Genomic DNA, 23655 nt, shown 5'->3' with positions numbered 1-23655 from the left:
TTTTGTGCAGAAATTTGGACTAAAATGAAAATGTCTTTTAATATCCATGAAGGATAATCCGAAGTATTTAAAATAGAGTAATTGTTGTACTTTATGGTAGAAACCAGGCATAATATATGAAGATACACTTTGAGGTGGATTTTTAACACCATATTGTGAAAATCTCAGCTAGAACTATATAGTCTATTTAACATCACTGGATCCATAATACTGCTGGATTCTGACATAATAATTTCTGTACGAATTTTTAGAAATAGAACTAGACTAGACTTCATGCACAGCGAATATGTACCTATCTAGTTAAATGGAATTTATTTATGAAATTTTGTAAGGCATGCTCATATTTATTCTTAGAAATAACGTATTTGTTATGATTATAACAAAAGAAGAGCTTCGTATACACGCGAAAATAAAGTTTGTTCGCTTTATCAACATAGTCAGTGTGTAAACACAGTTTTGACTGACGGCTTATAAATTTGAGTCAATCGGAAATTATCTGCTTAGTGGATCCTTTAGCATACGAAGCACCGCTATTTGGATAGCGTTAAACAATTCTTCCGAGCGAGTAGGCACAGTGAAGGCGAGCCCTTGTCGGTTTATGTACGCAGCGATCGCACTGCAGCGTCTATGTTTGGGTATTCACTTTGATTATACACGCTCCGGCTTCATTACGGTCCTTTGGTTGCGAGAGATTAACACATTCTTTGGAAATGTTAGCTTGATACGATATTGTTAACAAAAACAAGAAAAGTACAATAGAATATTGGTTATATATAGATAGCGATATAAATGGACGATTTAAATTAAATAGTTTTATAGTCAATTAATAATGTTTTTTTTATATTTGTGTGTTGCAGACAGTGTCAAAAAATTTTATCGTTTCAATCTTACAATTTGTGTTATTACAAAAGGAAATAAAACAAATAAAGTTTAAGACCGTCTAGCCCGTTCGTTTAATTACGTGCGACACGTTTATTTTCAGTTCTATGGTTTACGTAATGTTAACGAAGTTGTTTGTCGGGTTCGCTTATTTTCGCTCGCTCTCTGTACAAAAGGTATTGTTCGGAATAAGTTCACGATCGACACGGTCTGTCGGCCGCTTTTCCATCAGCTCCACTTTCGACACAACAGATTTCAAGGCTATATGAGCATCGGCCTTGTGAATACTCAAATATTTACACAATATGAAATTATATCTGACTTAATCCTGAATTGCAAAGATAATTAGGTTTATTTATTATATTGGTGAAAGAGTGTTGGTGGCTTATTTTACTGAACAGATGGTACGGATTTTTTTCTCTAGTAAATTAATACTTAATTAGATAGTGTTACTAGATTTTAATTATCGTACTAACACTTTGCATATGTCATACTTCATACTTGTTGTGAAGTCGTAATGAATAAATATCTAGAGCAGCTGATACTAATCGGTTTTCAACTTATGCACTTACCGCATTGAGGGCGTCACACTTGCGCGTAATATTCGCTAAGAAGCCTCAGCCACAACATCGCACAATCTTGTTAGGCCGTGCTGCGATAATGCTATTACCTCTGTAATTCTATATTTTCTTGGATTGAATTACTTACTTACTTACCCACATAGTTCTAGTATTACGTCCTCTTTACAATTGTAGACATATACAACGTACAATCTAAAGAATCTTTTCAGGCGAAATAAGTATATTTGCAAATTCATATTTTATATCGACAGGCATATTGGCGACTTGGGACTTTCAAAATCGCAATTTCAATTGATCTATATCGCCATGATGCACCTGAGTGCAATTTGCTATATAAGTTTTTATTAGTTCTATAGTATTTACTAAGTAAATAGTAGATGGGGCACAATAAAAATATAATATATAAACGACCAAGAATGTTACATTTTCATATCAGTTTCTATAAAGCTGATTTTTAAATTAAATCCACATATCTTTGATTAACATTGACATGTATGAGAAATGGGGACTAGTTGATATCGTTGTAATGAACGATTCCGATTCTGCAGTACATTTGAACAGGGCTGGTGCAAGCGACGTGGTTGGCCATATTGTTGGCGCTCGGGAGGTTAGGGCCGGATAATCCCGGCTATTGTTAGCTATTTTAATGCTTACGCCTTTGTGTGACCGTCCTGTATTAAGTCATACGCGGATAATCCACGCATTATACCGGGTTAATTTTCCATTATAGCACACATGCACACACATACATCAACATCTATGTATACGTATGGAGAAGTATGTACAAACGATAAGCAGCTGCTTTTATAGGAATTGATTTATAGAGTTTAGTCTAATGCAGGTAAAAGTTTCAAATGAAATTGGTCCACAGTATATGTATATGTTCATTATATTGCTCACTATTTAACCCCTCTGAGGGGCTTGCAGTTAGGCCCTTAGTTAGGCGTCATTAGGTCTTGGTCAACCACGCTAGTCCAGTGCTACAGTTGGTTGACCTTACATATACCTTAGAATTTCGAATTTCGCTGTTATGAGCAGGTTTCACCACAATATTTTCCTTCGCCGAAAGAACGTCGAATAAATGTACATATACAATTCAAAAATCGAAAAACACGTTGGTTCATGGCAGGGTTCCAACCTAGGCGTAAAGATTATGGCTGGTCCGGTTAAGCGTTTAACAACTGCGCCACCGACGCTCACTTATTATTGGATATTAAGAATTGAAGATGTCAGAGAGAAGTTAAGATCGAATAATGAAAATGATGACTAAGTATTACCAGACTGTGTTACTGAGTTTCATGGGATTCCATTTCTATATGTCTGTAAACATTTTTATTTAAGAACACACGATTGGTAAATTAAAAATTCCTCAATTTTTTTGATCCTGTTACGCATTTTAATCTCAATAGGTGACCTGAAGTGTTCCGGTAGTCGTCTAAGCAAACAAGTACTGAGTAATCTCGGCTGGATGCGTCGCCTCGTCGAGTGCCATCAATATTTGCCAGAACAGGACACCGTAAAGATGTTTCCGGTCCGTAAAAGTATCGTATTAACCGTTCAAACATTGGATGCGTGGCTTTATCGCCGGCAGCTGGTCGACACGACTAATTACATCAATTACAGACAAACAGTTCGCGCTCGGGTTACGGCTCCCACCTTCGTCAATATTTGCACATGATGCGATGCGCCTCACCGACCGCTCCGACCGCCCCGCCTCCCACTGCCGCGCCAATCCAAGCCTGGACACTTCACTCGACATCGTATTTGGATTACCGTGAATTTTGGGCTTTTTATTTGCATACATTTTATAATTTGTCCACAAATAACATTACTTCAATTACTCGTTTTGTTTAAATAAAAACATAAGGTCTCGTAAAAATATGTATAAAAATAGCACATTTTGTTATTATTAATGTCAAACTAATTTAATTCTCGATGGATTTAAATACTGAAGTTCGTATTTTCCCAGAGGAAATACCACTTATGTGGATTCGTTGTCTGTACTCACATCTTTGAATTTCTTCCCAGAACTGTGCAGGTTGTGTCAAGTTTTTCCCCTCACCTTAAGATCTTCGTTGATAAATGTGATGATATTAAAAAAATCGAGAGACATATGCTGATTAAAAGTCCTTAATCACTGCTCCACTGACGCTCTACTGTTCTCAAATTATTGAGATGAATTATCATTTCATTCAAAATTCTTGATTTTCGGACAATAAAATCCATCATTCATTTAAAATATTTATTCAGATAAGAATAAAAAAAAAACACTTTTGTAACTGGCCGAACATATAAATTTCGTGTGCCTACAAAAAAAAATATAACCGCCTTTTTGGCGCGCTTAAAAAACATGTCATTTGTCGTTTATCCACAGTTCATGTGTATCAGTATTAAGCATTGTTGTAGCATGTAAGCTGCAAAAAGAGCACACACTGCAGCAGAAAGCCGCGGGCGACGAGTTCCACAAAACATGAAGCTCAATTTGTTAGCCGTTAGCAGTCGACTTAATCCTGTATCCGTGATTGTGTCTAAGAGATTGCTCGCTGAGATTTCGCAAATCGTGATATGTACATACAAAAGGTGAGTAGATGTAAAAAGATGACTGGTGGGAGGCGATAATCTGTCGCGGGAGGTGGGTTCCACCCTAAGCAATAAGCGTAGCAGAATCATACATTTACATTTAACAAACCTTTTTGGAATGAAAAGATTTATGTCAAATTTCGCAGTTAATGTAACGACGTAAAGGCGAACCTTTGATTTTAGACATATATGTAATTATAAAACATTTTTTTTAATATGAGAATTAAAAAGGCAAATGAGCTGCGGGAAAACCGAGCTGATCATTGACGCCTATGGACATCCGGAACACTAAAGGAACTGTAATATGTTAGCGGCCTAAACATTTCCATTTATTGCAACAATGGTACATTTCTACTCTTTTGATTTATTCGTAGATATAATCGAAGAATTAATTAAAAATTAAACATACATACGTCCGAATAATCATTGTATCCCTAGAAAAAAAATTCTAAGTATATTTTTTATGTCATTCGTATAAAAATTTATTGTTTTTTTTTTGCATTTCTATAATCCGTACATACTTATTTGTAGTCAGTTAATAATTGACCGTGGCAAAGATCGTTCTATTGAAGTTTTTGCATGAAATTGTTATTCGCAGCGGAATTAATGTCGCATAATCCTCTTGCTACGTCTATGTAACATATACTTACATATGGACCGTTGTTGTTTGGAGGGGGAAAGGCCGATGTGCGAGATTGTGGAGCAGCACGCGTGAGGAAACAAAAAAAATGAAATTGTTCATTACTAATATCTAATAATAAGCGCTTGTAAATTTATTTGTAGCTAAATTCAATATAATGTTTAAGAAGAAGTTTCATACATATTATCGCCTATATACAATTTGACCCTATTTATTAGACCGTCTCGTTTATCGCGTTAAAAGATATAACGATATCTACAACAAACAATATAAAGTGCTTACACGGAGATGTAGGGATGAGATACTATTATCATTTATGAGTGTTCGGGAGCGTCGTATTGTCAGTTCCATTAAGCCGGGAGTGGGGCGGGGCATGTCGCGGCACGCCCCTCTCCCGCCCTACCCCGCGACCCCACCCCTCTGGCCAGTGGCACCGCGCACATCACTAACACGGCTTACCGGCAATCGCATCACGCGTACATCCCCATGCCACGCAAGTAGCCGGCGTCGGCACCGCGCAGGACACGCTGGGACTTAACACTAGTGACACAGTGCGATCGTGATGTATAGTTGTATTAACGTGACAAGCGTGACACGTCCTACGTGACGGTTTGTGCAACGGGACCTCGACGTGTTGTGGTACGTGACGGTGTGCGGTAGTAGGGCGGTTGGTCAGCGTGGCGCGCGAGGGCATGGGCGCGCAGGGCGCGTGGCCGCGCGAGGCGCCGGCGCTGCTGAGCACAGCGCTGCTGCTGGGCGGCGCGCTGCCGGAGCGGCCGGCGGCTCCGCTTTTCACCATAGACAGCATCTTAGCGCCGCGACCGCCGCCCACCGTGCCCTCCGCCATGTCCTCTTCCGTGCCGCCGCTGCAACTCCACCACCTCGCTCACACGCCTTTCCACAGAGCACATGATCTTTTCGGTGAGTACAAGAAAATCAACCTTGGTTTTAAGACTTGGAAAAAAAATAAACATAGCATATTTTGTAGGTGTTATTTGGATGTTTACTGTAAATAAAAACGTACATAATAATATGTACAACTTGTCATTGTTATTGGGGTAGTATCTAACACTGTATAACTACATTATTAACAGGTAAATATACGATAGTATGCATTCGGTAGTGTAGGAATGTTTTTTGTAATTCATATTGGAATATTGTTTTGGTATACTAAATGAATATTTTCCATGAATATTGCATATCACAAAGCACCGTCTAAATAAGCGAAATTCTCCTTATTGCCAAATAAATAGATAATATGATGATGATTTAAATTAAATAATAATATAGCACAATAATTCACATTTAGCTGAAAATTTATTGGACGATTTTATTTAACTTACCCGTTAAGGTCTGAAGTTAGGTGGGCTTATCGTTTTTATGGAAACATGTTATCCCTTCAGCTAAATTATTTTATAATTTACAAAACGGGTTGCAATACAAAGTAACGATTTTCACGTGGACGAAGTAGCGATGGTTGGCTAGCGAAGAATACAAGTTTTGCAACTGTTTGAACCATAATATTTCAAAAACGGCAGTCCTTAGAAAAAAGTACGTAGAATCATCTACGTACTTTTATATACATATTAATTTTATAACTTACAGTCATATTTTGGAAATGCTTACCATTTAGCAGAATAATGTGCAAACCCATTTTGGGGTCTTTTGAACTTCAACTTTTATTCCAAATGATCTACATAATAATGGTGTTCTGATCATTCGTGCTAATTTTCAGCTCTATGGGAATTAGTATCCCTACCTACCTTTCAATTTTAATTTGCCGGACCATACATGTTTTAACAGGTACTGGTAAGTAGGAATAAATGTATAATATTCAAATGTAAATCAAAATATTTTAACTAAGATGACAACATAGTCATATAGATGAATAGAGGTTTTAATTTAATTGCCAATGTTACTAAATATTATAAATTTAAAAGAATGTTTGGATGGATGTTTGTTAGAAGTTAGTTTCAGAACGGTTCAACAAATCTGGATGAATTTTGGCGTAGATGAAGAAAATAGTCTGGAAGAATCCACAGACTACTAATTAAGTTTTTTTTGTCCCGTCGGAATCTTCTAAAGCGCGACAGCCAGTATTTAACATAAATTTAAATTTTATTCAGTATGTGATCAATCACAAATATACATAATTTAAAAAACACTTTTCGATAGGAATTCAACACCGATCTTCGTCAGATTCAAAATCCGAAGTAAAAGAATCCAAGCGGAGAAACAAATAATGACACATTAAAACCTAGGGGCGAGAATAAGTTTGCCACAGAACTGCTTTGACTAGTTTTCGCAGACAATGACCAATCTTAAAGACCTGGATGAAGATAAAAGGACGTATTCAAAAGTTAAATTTAAACAAACGCTTCTCATAATCAGACACGATGTCTCGTGAGAATGTATTACTTTTTGCAGCTTACGTAAATTGAAATAACTACTCAGCCAGTTACTCACTATCCCAATATACAAAAAAAATGGAGAACTAATTAATTTGATGGCTCACAGTGTGTTATATTAATTTGCCAGCCGCGTGCCCTAGTGCCCGCTGCAAAGTGGCTTCGATCTTATCGCATTACATCCGATTATGTACGAACAAGGCGACGCGACGGCAAACGTCTGTCGCAGCTTTTGTTATTAAACTTTCCATTGTTTTTAAATTAAATACGATTTAATAAAAAAAAATCCAAAGAACCCGAAATGACCGTATATTAGATATTCAATTAATTACCTATCATTAATGATCTATTTCCAAATAATTCTTCTTCCTGAAAAAAATTTTAACCATGCTATAAAAAAAAATTATGAGGCAAACTGTCGTCGCTTACTTTATGGAGATTATTTTCAACAATTTTTGTTTTTTACTGCTCGCCTACATAACAAGTCTGCGTGTCACTCACATCTTATTGACGAAAGTCTGATGGAAAATGCTTCAAAATGCAGTTTTTCATGAAAGAATCTATCAACCGAGAAAAAACTCCCTAATTCCTTCTTGATTGACAGTCAAACACTATTATATGATATATATTTCTAGTAAATATCCGGATAAACCATCCGACTTCCGTTGTATTAAAAGTTTCAAGCTTATTGGATAACTGAACTTATTCCACTTTTCTTAAAGATAATTTATTATTAGTGTTTATTAAATTTTAAATACATACTTGAAGATTTTGTTTGCTAAACGCTCAAAGCCACATTTATTACTTCATTTAGGGGAAGCGATGGCTCTAGTTGTCTTACATCAAATAAAGTTACTTGTACAAAATTGTTCTTATAAATGTCCCTATAGGCAGAGGAATGGTGTCCAAACTAGGGTAATACTCTCTGTGATCAACACGGCATACCAATATAATCAAACAATATCCTTATGGGTTCAACTGTCAATATTATAAATGTTTAATAATGCGGCTACTGACTTACTTTACTTTAGAGCGCGCCCCGGGGCATCCCTCGCGCCGCGCCTCTCCTCGCTTCGCCTTGCAGGGGTGAAGACAGGATTTATCTCAATTAAGTGTGTTTTTCTTTTTACCGAGGACAGTTTAAAGGTTGATAAAATCTCAAGGGATCCTTTTTGTTATAAAAAACACGTTTTGTATATTTTACTTAAAGGACAGTATTCTTTTAGTGTATTATTATTAACTTGGGTAATATTATTATACATGTTTGAAAGACTTAGGTCAGTGATTCCCAAAGTTGTCCCACTTGGGATCCTTAGGTATGTTGAGCAAAAGTATTTTTGGTCTTAGATGTTATTATCAAAAAATTATATTTTACATTGTAGTGTAACAGTATGAAACGTAACGTAACTTTGGCAATGCTATTTACTAAAAGTATCGTAGGTCTAGCAAATAATATCTATAATAAAAAATGAAGATACCGTATAAGAGAAAAATCGCCAGTGCCTTGGTTTTCAGTAAAAAGTAAATTATCATCACATAAAAATGGAGCCAGATTTTCATATGATAATGTTAAAACCATTTGCTGCTTTTGTAAGTGAGTTTAGGTGAAAATTCGCTTAAATAAAAACATAGTATTCAAATCGATACGGCTTAGGCGGTCGAGAGCCGGGGTGAGCGCGGTCGTACGATGTGCGGAAAGCTACGGTAGCGCCTTACCAATACGCCGCCGGCGTTAAAAGCTTTTATATTTCTTTCGGAAATAATACAATGTAATATCCCGCCGATGGAAGTATGCAAAAATATTCAATTTTTATTTGTAGCATTAATATTTCCATCGGATCGAAGCGAGGGTCGCTCGGGGCTCTAAGCTCGGATATTCGCGCTCCGCTTCTCTGCTCGAATGTTAATTCTAATACATGATGACGTGTTCACATCGCACCTTACATTTATGCATTTTTAAGTCTTACAAATCTTATCAAATTCATATCTTAAATCTTAGAAATTTTCATAACAATTTTTAAAGACAAAATGGTTTTCCTTCCTTTAAAAACTATAATCACTTTTTTCGAAATTACTTAGAATTTATGTTGGTAATTTTGCAATAAATATTTTTATCATTCTTGGTACAGTCGACCGGCAGACAAGCTTAGCGCCGTTGCATCTTATGTCATGTAAGTATCCAGTCAGAAATATCTGATTATTAATTAAATTTTCTCATAATTAACCTATTTAACGAAAGCGTTTGAGGTTCATTAAAATTCTGTACAAAGGATGTTTTAATTTTTAATCTAAAACGCGATATTCTAACTTTAGAACTGAATTACATAATGAAGAGGTATAATTTAAAGACGGACCATAGTTTTCAACATTTTTTGTTTTAATAACGTACCAAAATTAACATGAAGCATAAATAGCAATGTAGGTGTAAAACGTTATGAGATTATGTAATGTAATTATCACATTTTTTACAAAACTTTAATTGAATGTATTCAAAACATAAAGGCGTTATTTTGTTAACATTAGTATTACCGAAAATATTGTAGATGTCCAATAAACAGCGGCGACAAATGGTTTTCAAGTAATTAAAGTTAGCACTTGGAAATACTAAGATGAACTAAAAATGTGTTATACCTTATAGGTTTTCTTAAGTAATGCTGACATTAAAAATAAACTTTTCGGAAGGCATCCGATAACTCCACAAATGTTTAAAACAATTAATTAGTAATTTCATTGGTCACTAATTTTATATATGTGGAAGTTTAGATGGATGGACGAATGAATGTATGATATTTGTTATAACGTACGTAACGATATCGGTGAAATTTTGCAGAGATGTAGAAAATAGTCTGGGAGAACGCATAGGCTACTAAATAATTTTCTAATCCCGTACTGGTGATGTATCCGAGTTAAAGTTAGTTATATTATAAATCCTTTAATTTACATCAAGCAATTTACCTTCGTCAAATAAGAATTAAAACTATATAGATATTAACATTCAATCTTCTTCTAAAAAAAAAGGATATTTTGTTCATTGCAACTTTAGTTAAATTCAAATCACTTTTTAAATTGCAAACATTTTTCTCGGTTTTATATTAGGAAAATTGTGAATTAACTTCAATAATAAACTTGTAATAATAGTATTACTATCGTTTATGTACAGGGGTGAGCAGTGTGGGCGGCGGCGGCGCGGGTTACGCGGGCTTGTACGGCGGATACGCGGCGGCCGCGCTTGCTGGGTTGGCAGGCCCGCCGCCGAAGCGTAAACGGCGTCACCGCACCATTTTCACGGAAGAACAGCTTGAACAGCTCGAGAGCACCTTCGACAAGACGCACTACCCCGACGTCGTGCTGCGAGAACAACTCGCACTGCGCGTCGACCTCAAAGAGGAACGAGTAGAGGTAAGATCCTAGTTGTATAACGAATGTTGTATTAATTACACAACGATATGGTCTAAGTTATGGTCTACAATGTGCATTTATTATGTACATTTGTGTTTCTTGGTGGTATTCCAACATTAGGTGCAAATTATAACGTTAAATATCTGTAAATATTGGAATAAAACGTAGGAGTGTAATACAGGTGATAGGTGTTGTTATTTAATCAAAACCATCAACCTAGTAGTTTTTTTTTGCAAGATGGACTTAGTCGGTTGCATGGTACAAGGCAATATTTCTGCATAATGTCTAAAATTGCGAAGAAAGCGTACGGGCGTTTAACAGTCGTCCTCCGACCAAACACTTAAAATGTATTATTTATTATTTGTTCTTTATTTAATTATTTATTCTAATAGCCAAGAATTAACTAAAATATTAAATATCAATCACACGACTTAGTAATTCCAAGACAAAGTAAAACAAGCTTCGATTAAACTTATCAACTTAGTGTTTTATTGGATTCTGAATTTATAATGTCGGGTACAGGGAAAGGCCACATAGCAGTAGATAGTATATGTGATTAGGTTGACCGGGCGGAAAGTTTAGAAGTGGTGAAGGGCCGTGTGTCAACATCTCTGACACGACGTCGCCGTCGCCCCGAACCTGGCTGTGGGTGGCCGAAACACAAAAAAAACTATTACAGTAAGGCGGTTAAGGTAACAAGCAAATAAAGACTTTCTATTTTTACGTTTTTATCCCTTTTTAAACGAATGAGATTATGTTGGGTTTTATTATTTTTTGATATTTTCGTACCATTAAAACAATTAAAAGTAAAACTTTTTAAAATAAGCTTTTATGATGTTCCTTTTAATGAAAAGAACTAAAAATTAAGTTTTTTAAACTTATTTAAGAACTATAAAAACACAAACTACTCTTAAACTCCATTTCAAACGGGCTCAAACTCGTTGAGGTTATAACTATTTATTGCGATGATTCTATGGCCACCTCCCAGCTCCATCATCTGATCAATTCATGATAATATTGCATTGTCACGCATTTTACACATACATATATCCAAAATTTTATCTCAATTGGTAACCGGGAAGTAGATAAAATTAAATTTACAACATTTGATTTATACAGAATCCAAAAGGTGATTTTATGTCACAGTAGTATGTCTACTTCTGACATCATTTTATGTTACTTCTAAAAATAGCCTTCACAATTGCAGCTTTTATTAAGTACGACCCTCAACTCTGACAACATATGTAGATAGTATATGCACATTTCAAAAACTGTCTATCAAATATATACATAGGTAACCTAAGTTATTGACCTTTTTTGAGATATTTTTGTTGCTAAGAACCGTTAGGTGCTAGAATAAAGATCGTGATTATTAAAAGACAAACACACCGGTCATTCGGATCAACTTTCAAATTACGGCTCTAGAAACTTCTAAATAGTTGAAGATATTTGTGAAGCGCTCTATTGATAGAATTTGGGATGTCGAGTAGGTGGTTGTTTGCGGGCTACCGGTGTTTAGTGGTGGAGTGTGTGTTGTGCACTCCAGCGCACCGAGCCACCCAGGCGATGCGCGCACGATGCCTTACATGCGTTTACACACGGGTTTCTTTACCTGGCCTACATTGCGCAAATTTAGATCGTTTTTTCGATAGTCATTTCAGTATCTATTGGTAGTAGTTACGGAGAAAAAGATAGAGAAAAATTGTAAATCTAAATGTAAAGAATATTTACTGCATTCACCGAGTTCAGAGAATCTATAAACAATGAAATCTAAGGTTCATTTCCTATTTGTCAATGTAGTAGATGGATGTGAAGCATAACATGAATTTATCAAATTAATGTAACTTTGGAAACAGCAACTCTTCGCTCTCGGTCGTCTCTGAACGAAGATATATTAAAACTGCTTACATTCTTTTTATTACCAAAAATAACATAGTTGCAAAACCACAATACAATACTTACCACTTGCATAATATGCATCTTAAAGCGCCCTTATGTAACGAAATAAAAAACCCGAGGAGAAATCCTTACCGTATTTATTTTATCCCCATGAAAATAAAGCTTATTTAAAGTAATTATGTCATTTCTATTATTTAAAATGTAATGATCTTTTTTTATAAAACTCTATAATGTAACGCTGGTCTAAAATGTAATTACCCAATAAAATCGTCCCCTAAACGCAATAATTTTTAAATCCTCGGTATAATGTTGTACAAATAAAACGATAAACGCCTGTTAATTTACTGGCAGCAGCGGGTCTTCCGACAAAACGCGGCGGCGACATGTGAAATTTACTAAGTGTAAAGTTTTTATTAAAGAAATCCTACAAGCGCGCAAACCGCGCCGCTCTCGACCGACAAGAGTTTTACCTAAGGGCAAATAAAAAGGGCCTCCGCGAAAATTAATCTGAGTTAATTAAATTTGATTTATTTATACCGCCCGGGCCGAGGGAGCGATAAAAGCACAACAATGGGGCTAATGAGGGTCACTTGTACGGCTTTCTCTCGGATAACGGAGTTTTTCCGATTTGTGAAACTTGTAGCCCGTGTAATCAATAAACGATATTCTTAGCGAAGCTCTATAAAGTTTTGCGATTAAAAAAATTTCACAGACTTTGCTTTAAAAGACTTTCCGCTTTTTACATTTACTTAATCGGAATTTTTATTGGTTTGTTATAATTAACGTCTTTTTTGTAAAGACGGTGGCGAGAGCTTCGATACTGGGCAAATTATGGACAAGAATATTTGAGTTACCATTGTATAACATTAATGAAACACCTTATAACTCTAGTTAAGTGAGAGATGAAAAAGAATGTAGTACTTAATTTATATAATACTGTATACTTCTTTTTATCGTATTTTATAATATAACATCAAAACGCAGTATGTAGGACGAAGTCAATAAAGATATTTTTTTACTTTACTACTCATTATTACTAAAAAAAAACTGTTTTAATATCATATGTCGTCCACTTAAATTAGTGGTTTTGTACGCTGGGTTTACATGAAAATACCACGGCATAAACTTTTGCTGTAAATGCAGCCCACGCACACACTCGATTCTACCGTAGCCCCTGCTATTTGCGCAGCGGCAATTGGAAATTGCATTATTAAAAGGCTTTTGTTTAAGCATCACAACACTTGCCGAAAATCGAGGTTACATGAACAATAAAAACCTTTGTTTTCGAATACGCTTCATTTGTTTCAATGTACAACTTTTATTCGTATGTTGTTGGGAAATTCGTTCGAACTACTGCAAGCATTGTTACTAAAATATTAACGAACAGGTCAATGATAAAAATTGTATGAGCGATGTTAATGTAATTTGTTTTAAAGCACAAATACATACAATAAGTAATATTACAAGTTCTGCACAAAGTTATCAAAAAATACAACATTTAAGAAAATCAAAATCAGTCTAGTTTTGAACATTTGTTTTCATTATTCTCAATGAGTTTCATTTCATTATTTGTTACTTTTGTTCTGCTTTTGTAGCTTGTGTTTACTTTATCTTTCTACTGTCCGTGGATCTGTTTTATTATACCAAAAGCTGAAATACAAAGGCAAGTTTTTGAACAGTAAATAACACCGGGATCAATCGAAGGAAATAATGATATTATATTTCTATGAAAAAAGTTCTTTAATAATATTAAATAATTACATTAAAACCTAATATACTATAAAAATAATTTTAAGAAACCGACTAACACAATTTTTATGTAGTGATTATCATCAGTCCATTCCATTATACGTCTCCACTGAGGGAACCAGAGCCTACTATTTTGTATAGTTTAACATACTATACTACATATTAGTGTTGGGTAAAAACAGCAACTTTCTTAGAATGTTGTTAAGTTAAATGTTGTTTAATTAAGGAAGGTAGATGGCGTAGTAATGGAAGTCTCAACTGTGTGTGTGTGTGTATGTCTGTCTGTGTAAAGGCGAGTAATATTTAGAATACTCGTAACTGCTAGTTTGTGTTGAGATACGTGTAGATAATTTGGATGTAGGAACGTGAAGAAGGTCACAGACGCGGGTGCTTTTATTTCATCTCCGTTCATTGCAAAGTTAAAACATATCTTCTTCGTGAAATATAATTAAGTATTTCTACGTGACTTTGTTATGGTTTAATTATGAATGTAATAAGAAGTATCACCTCGAGGTACGCGCGTCGCGAGTGGGCCAGATTTAATCAGACAACGCTCGTAATAAAGATCAACATTGAGACGGCGGCGGTTGCCCGAGGCCCCCGACAAGTCAAGATTACATGTCATTTTAATAATTAATTTGTGCAAAGAGTTGGAGCGTCTACCTCGTAACCCGAACAATTGTCTTTTTATTTGCGTAACGATGTTCTTTTTTGACATTGTTGGCACATCATTAATTTACCTTATTAAGTATTTATAGAACAGAAAGAGAGCGCCTTCTAAGATTTCGAAAAGTCTTTGTTACTGATATCATTTTAACGATTTTATAAATTCGGAAAAAAGCTTTTTCGATCTTTGCTACGGTTTTACTGAGGCTATCGGTACATTGCTAAGGTTGCTCTTGAGAGTAATATTTTTTTCCTCATTTTTATACATATTCTCTTTATTTTTTTTTAATAAAATATTCAGATTTTTGTTAATTTATTATTATAATATTTCTTGTACCATTAAAACTAAGCTCTAGGCTTGTACTAGGATATGGGTTAAGACAATGTTCAAATGGCGAACAATATTCGAATCCGTATCCTTAATTAGGCTATTGGTGCTTCATATATTGTTATCGTTAGAAACTTTATTATACACCTATAAATTAACACGTTTTTTGATCCAGTTATTTTCCATGTTTTAGTGTAGCGCTACGTCATACCGTAGCACTACGTAACACGTAACGTAACAACATTTACAATAATGACTTTTGATTTCGTGTTAACTCAACATGTTATTATGTGGATCGGGCCTCTAACAAATCTTTAAAATTGTTTTGATAATAATCTAATTCATACAAAAATCATACAATTTAAATTACCCTACAACTTTATATAACCTGTATATTTTAATAATATTTATGTCGAGTGCAGTTATGACTGAAGTTAATTTGATAACTCTACAAAGAGCGATCCGGCGATGCGGACGGGGCACAATGACAAAGTACATGCCCCAGACTGCTAACAAGAACGAGTGGGCGGGGCGCTCCGCCCAGCGAGCAGTGAGCTTCCTCTTCGCACTGCAACCCCCCTCCCTTCCCACTGCCCCTACCCCTCTCGAGCTTAGGGTTCTTTCACATTGACATCGAACGCATGAATGCAATATAAAGGGAAAGCTCATATTCTCATATGTAAGAGTTATTTGATGATGAATTATCGAATTGATATGAAGGGCTGGATTTATTGATTTGTGTATCTGTCTTCGCTTGTAAAAGCTTAGATGAAATGTACTATAATGTCCGGGCTACAAAATTAATAAAAAGAAACAAAAGTATCAAAGACAAGATGAAAAATATTCGAGGGATTATGGAAGAAAAAGAAATGTTTGAAATCTTTTTGCTCTTTGGTACCTGAGGAATAAATACTGTATCTAGAAATATCATATTCACATCCTCTAAAATTGTTCCTAGCTATTACAGAGAGAAGCTCTCACAAAATTTTCGATGTTGCTGTGTACAAATTAAGTATAACTAAATTAAATTATAGTCTTTATACAAAAGGTCGGTGTGACATATAATCGTTATGTTAAAAAAAATATGGGATGTGTTAGTAAGTAATAAAGCGGCGCCATTTTGTCGGTGTTCCAACCGGGCGCCGGATGTCGTCGTCGGGAGGCGACGCCTAGAGACCAGCGAACCGGCATTAAGTGATCAAAGACTTCGCTCCAGTCCCGTTTCACGGCTCGTGCGCTTCTTTCATTATTTTAATTAAATCATCCATCCACATAACAATCCGCCTTCCCATTTAAAATTTCAGAGATACATAACCCCACCTTTCCTCTAATTATAAACACGGGTTTATTACTGGTTGATGTCTAGTTAATGACATTTAAATATGGAATTAAAAATATGCTTGGATATTAACTGGATAACTTTTGACAAGCTTTTATTTGGTTTCACCTGTTCCATTGTCTGTTGTCAAATTTTTGATCCACTTCCCGTTTACTAATTGAGTTGAATTTTGCAATTTTGACAATGCAATGTTCTGTGTGCTAATAATGGAGCTGGAACATAATCATAGGAACTTAGCAATCAAACCTCATTTGAATCGATTTGACTAGTCTTAATTTTTTTAATTCACAAGAACATAACAAAGGCTTGGTTTTTAAAAGTTTTTTCTTTTAATAATTAAGTTGTAACAGTTTATTTTTGATCAATTTTTAATTCTGATCTAGAAGTGGAAGTTGTAATAATATGATGGTAGGATTATTAACGGATCAAAGTTAAAATAAGTATTGTTTACGACATTCTTTATTTATTTTCTTAAGATGTTTGGGTTAACTTGGTTATAATTATAAGGATTTATTTCTAAAACACGTATTCATCTATTCAAAAGACTGTAACTTTTGCGGTTTCTATAATAGCGTGTAGTGGAACCTTAAAAATAACAAAGAATTTGAATTAACACTGATATTATAGGACATTGACGTCAGCGCGCTAAAAGCATTCAGTAAGAGAAGTGTGTGCTTGAATTGTAAAACATTTTTGTTACATGCAATCATCTTGCCATGAAAACAATGACAAATGTTATGACGCAATTTTATGAATAATGTGCAATAAATGCGATGTGAATGTTAATAATAGCCATCATCTTTTTAGTTTTAGACAAATTTATAACAAAACTTTACGAACATATGATAATTTAATTAACATAACGATAAATCCGATAATGATTTTGTAGTTATAGTGGCTAATAAATAAGACAAAAATAAAGTTTCAATACAATTCGAATATAATTCATAATCAAAGAATATTGTTTATTTTTTTATTTAAAACAGCTCTATGCGCTTCTCATGCACGTTAACGTTAGGTATGTCTTTAATTTAAATAGTTGCCTCAAAGTTAATTGTGTACAATTACGAATATTATTAAGTTACTAGCAGTCGCCAGTAAAAAGAAGAAAAAACTATCCTTTAATATGCTCGCATACGTCAGCTACCATTCAGTACAAGTCCCGGTAAAATAAGTTAAGCTGTTCCGAAGATTACCTGATACAAACGCGACTTGCGGACAGACAAACATTTTAAAAATATTTTTCTTTATAGGTAAAGCTAATATATCGTACACGAAATATGATTTTTCATTTATTTTTATATAACATTCAGACACATCAATTTTATTATATGAATAGATATAGATTAACCCATTCTGAGTATAGATAAAGCAATATCATATTCGTGGCCACATCGGTCCCTGTGTTGAGTATCACTCTATTATTTATAGACGCGTTCGATACGCAATACAAATTATTGTTTTCAAAGTATAACGTTTAGGGGAATAGACTGTTTGCGGAGCGACCCTCGGGGGAGCCCTATACGGAGGAACGGCTCAACTAATTTGGCGCTTATCGTTAGCACAATAAGTCTTATTTCTTTATGGCACGCAAACGAGATGTTACCATTAAAGAGCGAAAGGCAATCGAGGTACGTACTATTAAAGCAATCTTTTGACAATTGAATTTGGATTCGGTTGAGGCATTGTGAGCAGATAGGACGTTATGCGAGCGCGAGGCTATGGGTGTTTGCGTGCGGTAATTGATACGAACTGACAGACACCGGGGGGTTACTTTTTCAGCCTCCGCTTGAAGAGGAGTAATGTTTTGACATTTAGCGAAAAGCGATGGGTGTGATTTGAAGAGCCCTTTGTGGAATTATACTCGCGAATGGCATCTTTAATATTGACTAATGCATTTCGTCGCTAATGGGCGTCGGAATAGGACAGGTGCGTGAGCTTTAACGCAGCTTAAGTGTTATATTTAAAAATAGACACGTAATTATTTTTGAAGTGTTGATGTTATTAAAATCATTATTATAAAAGCTGTAGGCGAATAAGTAATTTGCTAAAATGGCGCTGATCTTTTTAAAATTATGCCGTCTAATAAAGTTTTAGTTTATTCGTTGCTTTGTTAAAAAATTCTAGAAAATAAGTACATTTCCATGTTTTAGTTTACTAGAGTCAATTTTGAAGTTTAGGTTTATAAATCTAGAAAAATCTGTTACCGACGATTCTGTTTCGACTTCCAGCTTTTTAATCATGTACAATGCGGAAAGATAAGCTTAGAAAATTAACGCTTAGCAAAATAAAGTGAATTGAGATGGTAGTAACAAAGGCGGATCAGACGGTCCATTAATAAATCAGTTCGCTAAAACCGTAATTGTAATCTCAAACAAGGCCCGGGGGTGCGGTGTTTGGTGTAACAACATTATTACAATAAGTTGGGAGCCGCCGCCCGCCACCACACCGCCTACGCTTGCGCGCCGCGTCAGTTCACACGCTCTACGCTTGCCCCTTACGTATCAGATTTCCATACCCAAGTATACATCTTTACAGCTTTCCGGAAAAATTGGATCAATATAAAATTCAGATTTTTGCGAACGATGATAAACATATTTATGGTAAACAGATGTTTTAAAAGAGTTGTTATTGAGAGTTAGTACGACGTGCAATATGTTTCGTAGATTTTAATCGTACGAATTAAATATTAGTACGAGTATTTTGAAATAAAAAATTGAAAATTTAAACTTGAATTTAATTTCGTGAAAATTTAATTAATTAAATTATCTAATATAGGTTACATTAGATTATAGACAAAAGTAACGAACCCGGTCCATAATTTATTGTTATAAATATGTCTATTGGTATACTTAGCGGCCAAACAAAAAGTACATAATGTTTTGTATCAGTTTTTAAAATATCCATATTCTCAATGTATTTTAGAACATTTTTATTCATTCAATTTATTTAAATTCATGTTTAGAAAATTTTTTGTACTAACGGACTTTTATAAAGAAGGTATGATTGTGGCGTGTAATATTTGTTGTGGCGTGGAGGCAAAACATATTAGGTGAGTGGTGTAGGCTGCAGGCGTCGAGGCGTGGTGCAGTGGCCGCGGGCGCGGGTCCGCCCTCCATCAGCTGTTGTCTTCCCACATCCGCCGACTGCCTCCTTCTGGAGGGGCGACATCGCTCCTTAATTACATATCTTATTGTTCCATTGCATTTGCGCTCTGCTCAAACCTCATACATAAACGGATGTAAGTCCTCACTGACAGTTATATCCTGGCCAATAACAGTCCCTTAGCGTTATTTACAATGACTTCTTAGATGACCATTTAACGACTCTGATTGCAGTAGTCAACATGGGAATGAGACTATGAAGCCGCATAATCTGTGTTTTTTTATTGTGAAAATTTTCAGTAAAACTTTAGCTAACTAGTTTTTAAAACTGTGAAAATATAAAAAATACGTGAAAAAATTCAAGCACTGCACAGATATAACTTTTGGATCTATGTTTAGTATAATAGTAACTAAAGATTGATCTAAAGGGATAATAATAGCTTTACGTAATCGTCTTAAAGAGAACTTAGTACTAAGTTACGATTTAATCTCGTAAGTTTCAAAGCAGTAGAGGAACGGGACGTACATCAAATTTACACTACAGTTAAGCTTTTTAATGAGTTAATGTTTGACTTCGGTGCCTATTGCGTTCTGGGATATTATAAATGCATGGAATAGGAACGCAACAGCCGAAGGTTTCTATAGAATTTGGGGCACCCTGTATCGTGAATTTAAAACAATAGAGTATTGAATCTATATTGGATATAATGAAATACTTGGTTATTACAGATTTTGTAATTTTGATCCTGCTGGAGTGTATATTTGTTATTGTTCATAACAATAACATGTTATATCAGGATTTTAATATGAAAATTTTGTACGACATCGAGGTCTTTCAGCACCTAGATAGGGTCTGTTTAAATTTGAGTTTTTAGTCGGTGTATTAAATACTTAATTAATATCTTGAGTTAAGAAAAATATTGGTACAACGAGCTTACATTCTGTTTTAGTAGTCATTATTAGAACGCCTTCAATTTGCATATCAATAGGGAGTAGAATAAATCAGTAATGCAAATAGCATATTGCAAAACTCAATGAAATAGTTGTTAATAATAACAAAAGAGTTATACCAAAAGCCAATCTACGGCGTACAAAAGAGCGCACTAATCTCCTCATTCCGGCGACAAATGAATACGGGAGGAATACGTTGAGAAGTGAGAAGTCGCCCTTCAGTCTGTCGGTGGCAGCGACCATATTTCTCGCTCGAGTGGCCGCAAATAGTCGGCCGTTGTGCGAAAAGCCCTACTCCCGTTCGCCGAAAGTTAATAGGGCCATTGTTAAGCGACCGCCCGACTCTTGTAATGCAATTAACACCAACAATACCGGTATCGCTAACGAATTAATTTTAACTCCCGCGATACAATAAAAAATCATAAGGCGGAACAGTTTGACTTAACATTTACACCGAGAAGGATGCATGTTTGTTATATTTTTTGTTTAGTTTCTTAACATTTCTGCTTGAAGGAATATTATTAAGAACACATTCTACAAAACTATTTCGTTGATGTCGTTTGTATGGGAAACTAATAATAACAATAAAGTAGTTGTAAAAATTGTCAGTTTCTAAACATTTATTTATTCTTAATATAACATCTGTGATATAATTCCCTCATACAACGTACAATGTACAACGCATTCCCTGATATCGATACTCTAATCAATTATATTGTATAAATTTTGGCATTTTTTAAATTTCACATGAATACTGTAAGATAAGTATTTTGTTGTACACATATCTTAATTTATTTTGCTTTAAAACATCTTTATTTTTTGTCTACAAACTCGTTACTAAGTACAATAAAAGAGTAAAACTTTTATATTACATTTAAAAACTAACTTATATAGCTACAATTTTAAAACACTATAACAATGGCGTCATCTCACTAGTGTGAATTGTGATCCAAGAATACCCCTTAAGCTTGAGGAACAGATCTATAATACGGTCGTAAAACTTGTCATAATGTATGTATCAGAACGCTGGGCCATCAAATTTTCGGAAGAAAGAAGATTGCTGAAGATGTAGCTGAGATGCGGTTGTGGTGGAAATAATGAGATTGAATGTAGATGACTAAAGATCTAAGCAAGTATCGATGGATTGTGTGAAAGGGGATATGTGTAATAAGGGAGTGAATTCAGATATAAGGGCTGATAGAGATGCATGAAAGAGTAGTGCGTACTGGGCCTACCCTCCGTAGGGAGGGACAAGGGCTGGTTGATGAGTTTTAAAACATATGTTACTAGTGACACACTGTAAAATGTCTTAATATTAAATATTCATGTAATTGACTGTACATTGAAGAAATATTCATGAATGATTCCTTGTAAATTAGGAAAGGTAGCGGAAAGCGGCCGCGCTAGACACAAAGGCGACCACCCGCGGCTTGGGAACATCCCTATCGCTACTTGTGTACACCCAGTCGAGTGGAAACCTCCAACCAGACACATCTACCACCATTCATACATTTTTTTTCATGTTAAACTTGAAAGCAATTCTAAAAGTATGATACACAACAAATGTAACATCTTTTTTCAATTGTAGTAGATCGGTAGCGGTCATCGCAAACAACAATTGAGCCGATCGATTGTCCGCATAACAACCTCTGTAATACCTTTGTGATTATATCGGTAGCTTCAATGACACAATAAACTTACGTTTTCAATATCCAAAATCTTTAGAAATATGCTTCCAATATAGAAACTTACATTCAAACGACTTAGTCAAATTTTATGCTGTAGTAAGTTTCTGAACATGACATTTAACATTAGATAATACAAGAGTATTGGTTAATTTTATGTATCGTGTTATTATTTACTTAAGAAGTATATAACATTTTCTTAGTAGCTGTTCTCAAATACACTTTTTTTCTTACTATTTTATCTGATGATAACTGCTGCTGCATATAATGTTTTCCTAATTGCATTGATAAATGATCTCAAATACGTTTAGTTGGATTTAAAATGATCTAAAGGGATATAATTTACTAAGCTTGTTTTGTATTTCAGGTGTGGTTTAAGAACCGGCGGGCGAAATGGAGGAAACAGAAACGAGAGGAGCAGGAGAGGTTGCGGAAGCTGCAAGAGGAGCGGGCTTGCGGCAGGACTCCACTCCTGCCGCGGCCGCCGCCTGCCCGCTCCCCGCACTCGCCGCACTCCCCGCATACGCCCGGCGCGCACTCACAGCCCGGCAGAAGTTACTCCGACGACTCTGACTCCGAGGTAGAGGTAGCTTAAGCTATCTACTGTCAGTAAAAGTGATATAGACGTGTAGAACTTAGAGTGAAGTGACAGTGGTATACCAAACAGACGAAACACTCATAAACTTAACCCTTTGAAAGTTCTTGTAAAGCAATGCTTATAAATATTATATTATTAGACGTGCAAAAATAACTATAAAATAAGTATATAACGTAGTGTTTATTTCGTAGTCGATTATTTTTAATAATGTATTTATATTGATATTAAGTTGTAATTATAATTATTGCTGTAGATATAGTAATGCGTATTGTAATAGTGATTTTCAAATGATGTATTCGTTTTAAGGAGATGATTACATTTTCAATGGCAATTGAAACCGGATAAAGTATAAAAGTGAGACCACATTTATTTTTCCTTATTTCTCTTATAACAGGAACATTTCAAGAACCAATAATATAAAAACTTTCTTGCTTACCCTTATTTTGATAAAAAAATTAAATAAAAGAAGTTAAGTTATTAAATAAGATTGTTATAATCTTCGTCTTCATAGCTTCCAATATACATAATAACTATAAGCTATCTCCATAACATAGTTTCCGATTTAAAATATACAACTTAAAATGTACCTAGCTATAGCTATGTTAAATGAATATTTTACCTAGATTAAACAATATCAACCTGTATAAACAGATTAAAAATAATCATCTTCTTAACATTACATAAGTAAACGACATATACAGAGTCTATATTAATTTTGTGCGATAAATACTTTTCTTCGGTATATCAATTATGTAAATTAATTTGTACGTAATTTATCAATATATAGAAATTCCTGCAAGTTTAGTGATAATATTAGTATCTACAGAAATTTACCATAATGTACTTGGT

At 34.9% G+C, this 23655-nt stretch overlaps 2 protein-coding genes across 2 annotated transcripts in view; both read left to right on the top strand.

The window, feature by feature from the left end:
• The window catches only part of LOC106123457 (uncharacterized), a 5995-nt gene extending 2061 nt beyond the window's left edge, over positions 1–3934 (top strand). Inside the window, exons 2-4 of the mRNA XM_013319798.1 lie at positions 2870–2995; positions 3084–3234; positions 3835–3934. Coding sequence (XP_013175252.1) covers positions 2870–2995; positions 3084–3234; positions 3835–3934 — 377 coding nt within the window. The remainder of the gene's footprint in view (positions 1–2869; positions 2996–3083; positions 3235–3834) is intronic.
• Positions 3935–5545: 1611 nt separating this feature from the next.
• On the top strand, positions 5546–22889 carry LOC106125007 (homeobox protein goosecoid-like). Its single transcript, XM_013322099.1, has 4 exons — positions 5546–5601; positions 9218–9259; positions 10249–10487; positions 22576–22889. Exons 2-4 carry the CDS (start codon positions 9253–9255, stop codon positions 22801–22803), a joined length of 474 nt encoding a protein of 157 aa, XP_013177553.1. The 5' UTR covers positions 5546–5601; positions 9218–9252; the 3' UTR covers positions 22804–22889.
• Positions 22890–23655: the final 766 nt, after the last annotated feature.

Source organism: Papilio xuthus, unplaced genomic scaffold (genome assembly GCF_000836235.2).
Source record: "Papilio xuthus unplaced genomic scaffold, Pxut_1.1 DF828952.1, whole genome shotgun sequence".
NCBI classification, from domain to species: Eukaryota; Metazoa; Arthropoda; class Insecta; order Lepidoptera; family Papilionidae; genus Papilio; species Papilio xuthus.
Note: the sequence above shows the minus strand (reverse complement) of the source record. Positions and strands in the feature narration are given on the sequence as shown.

Bases quoted from the DNA above. Each gene is read 5' to 3' on its own strand.
- LOC106125007 (XM_013322099.1), top strand. The intron at 10,488-22,575 runs GTAAGATCCTAG...TTTGTATTTCAG, and splicing joins TCAAAGAGGAACGAGTAGAG to GTGTGGTTTAAGAACCGGCG.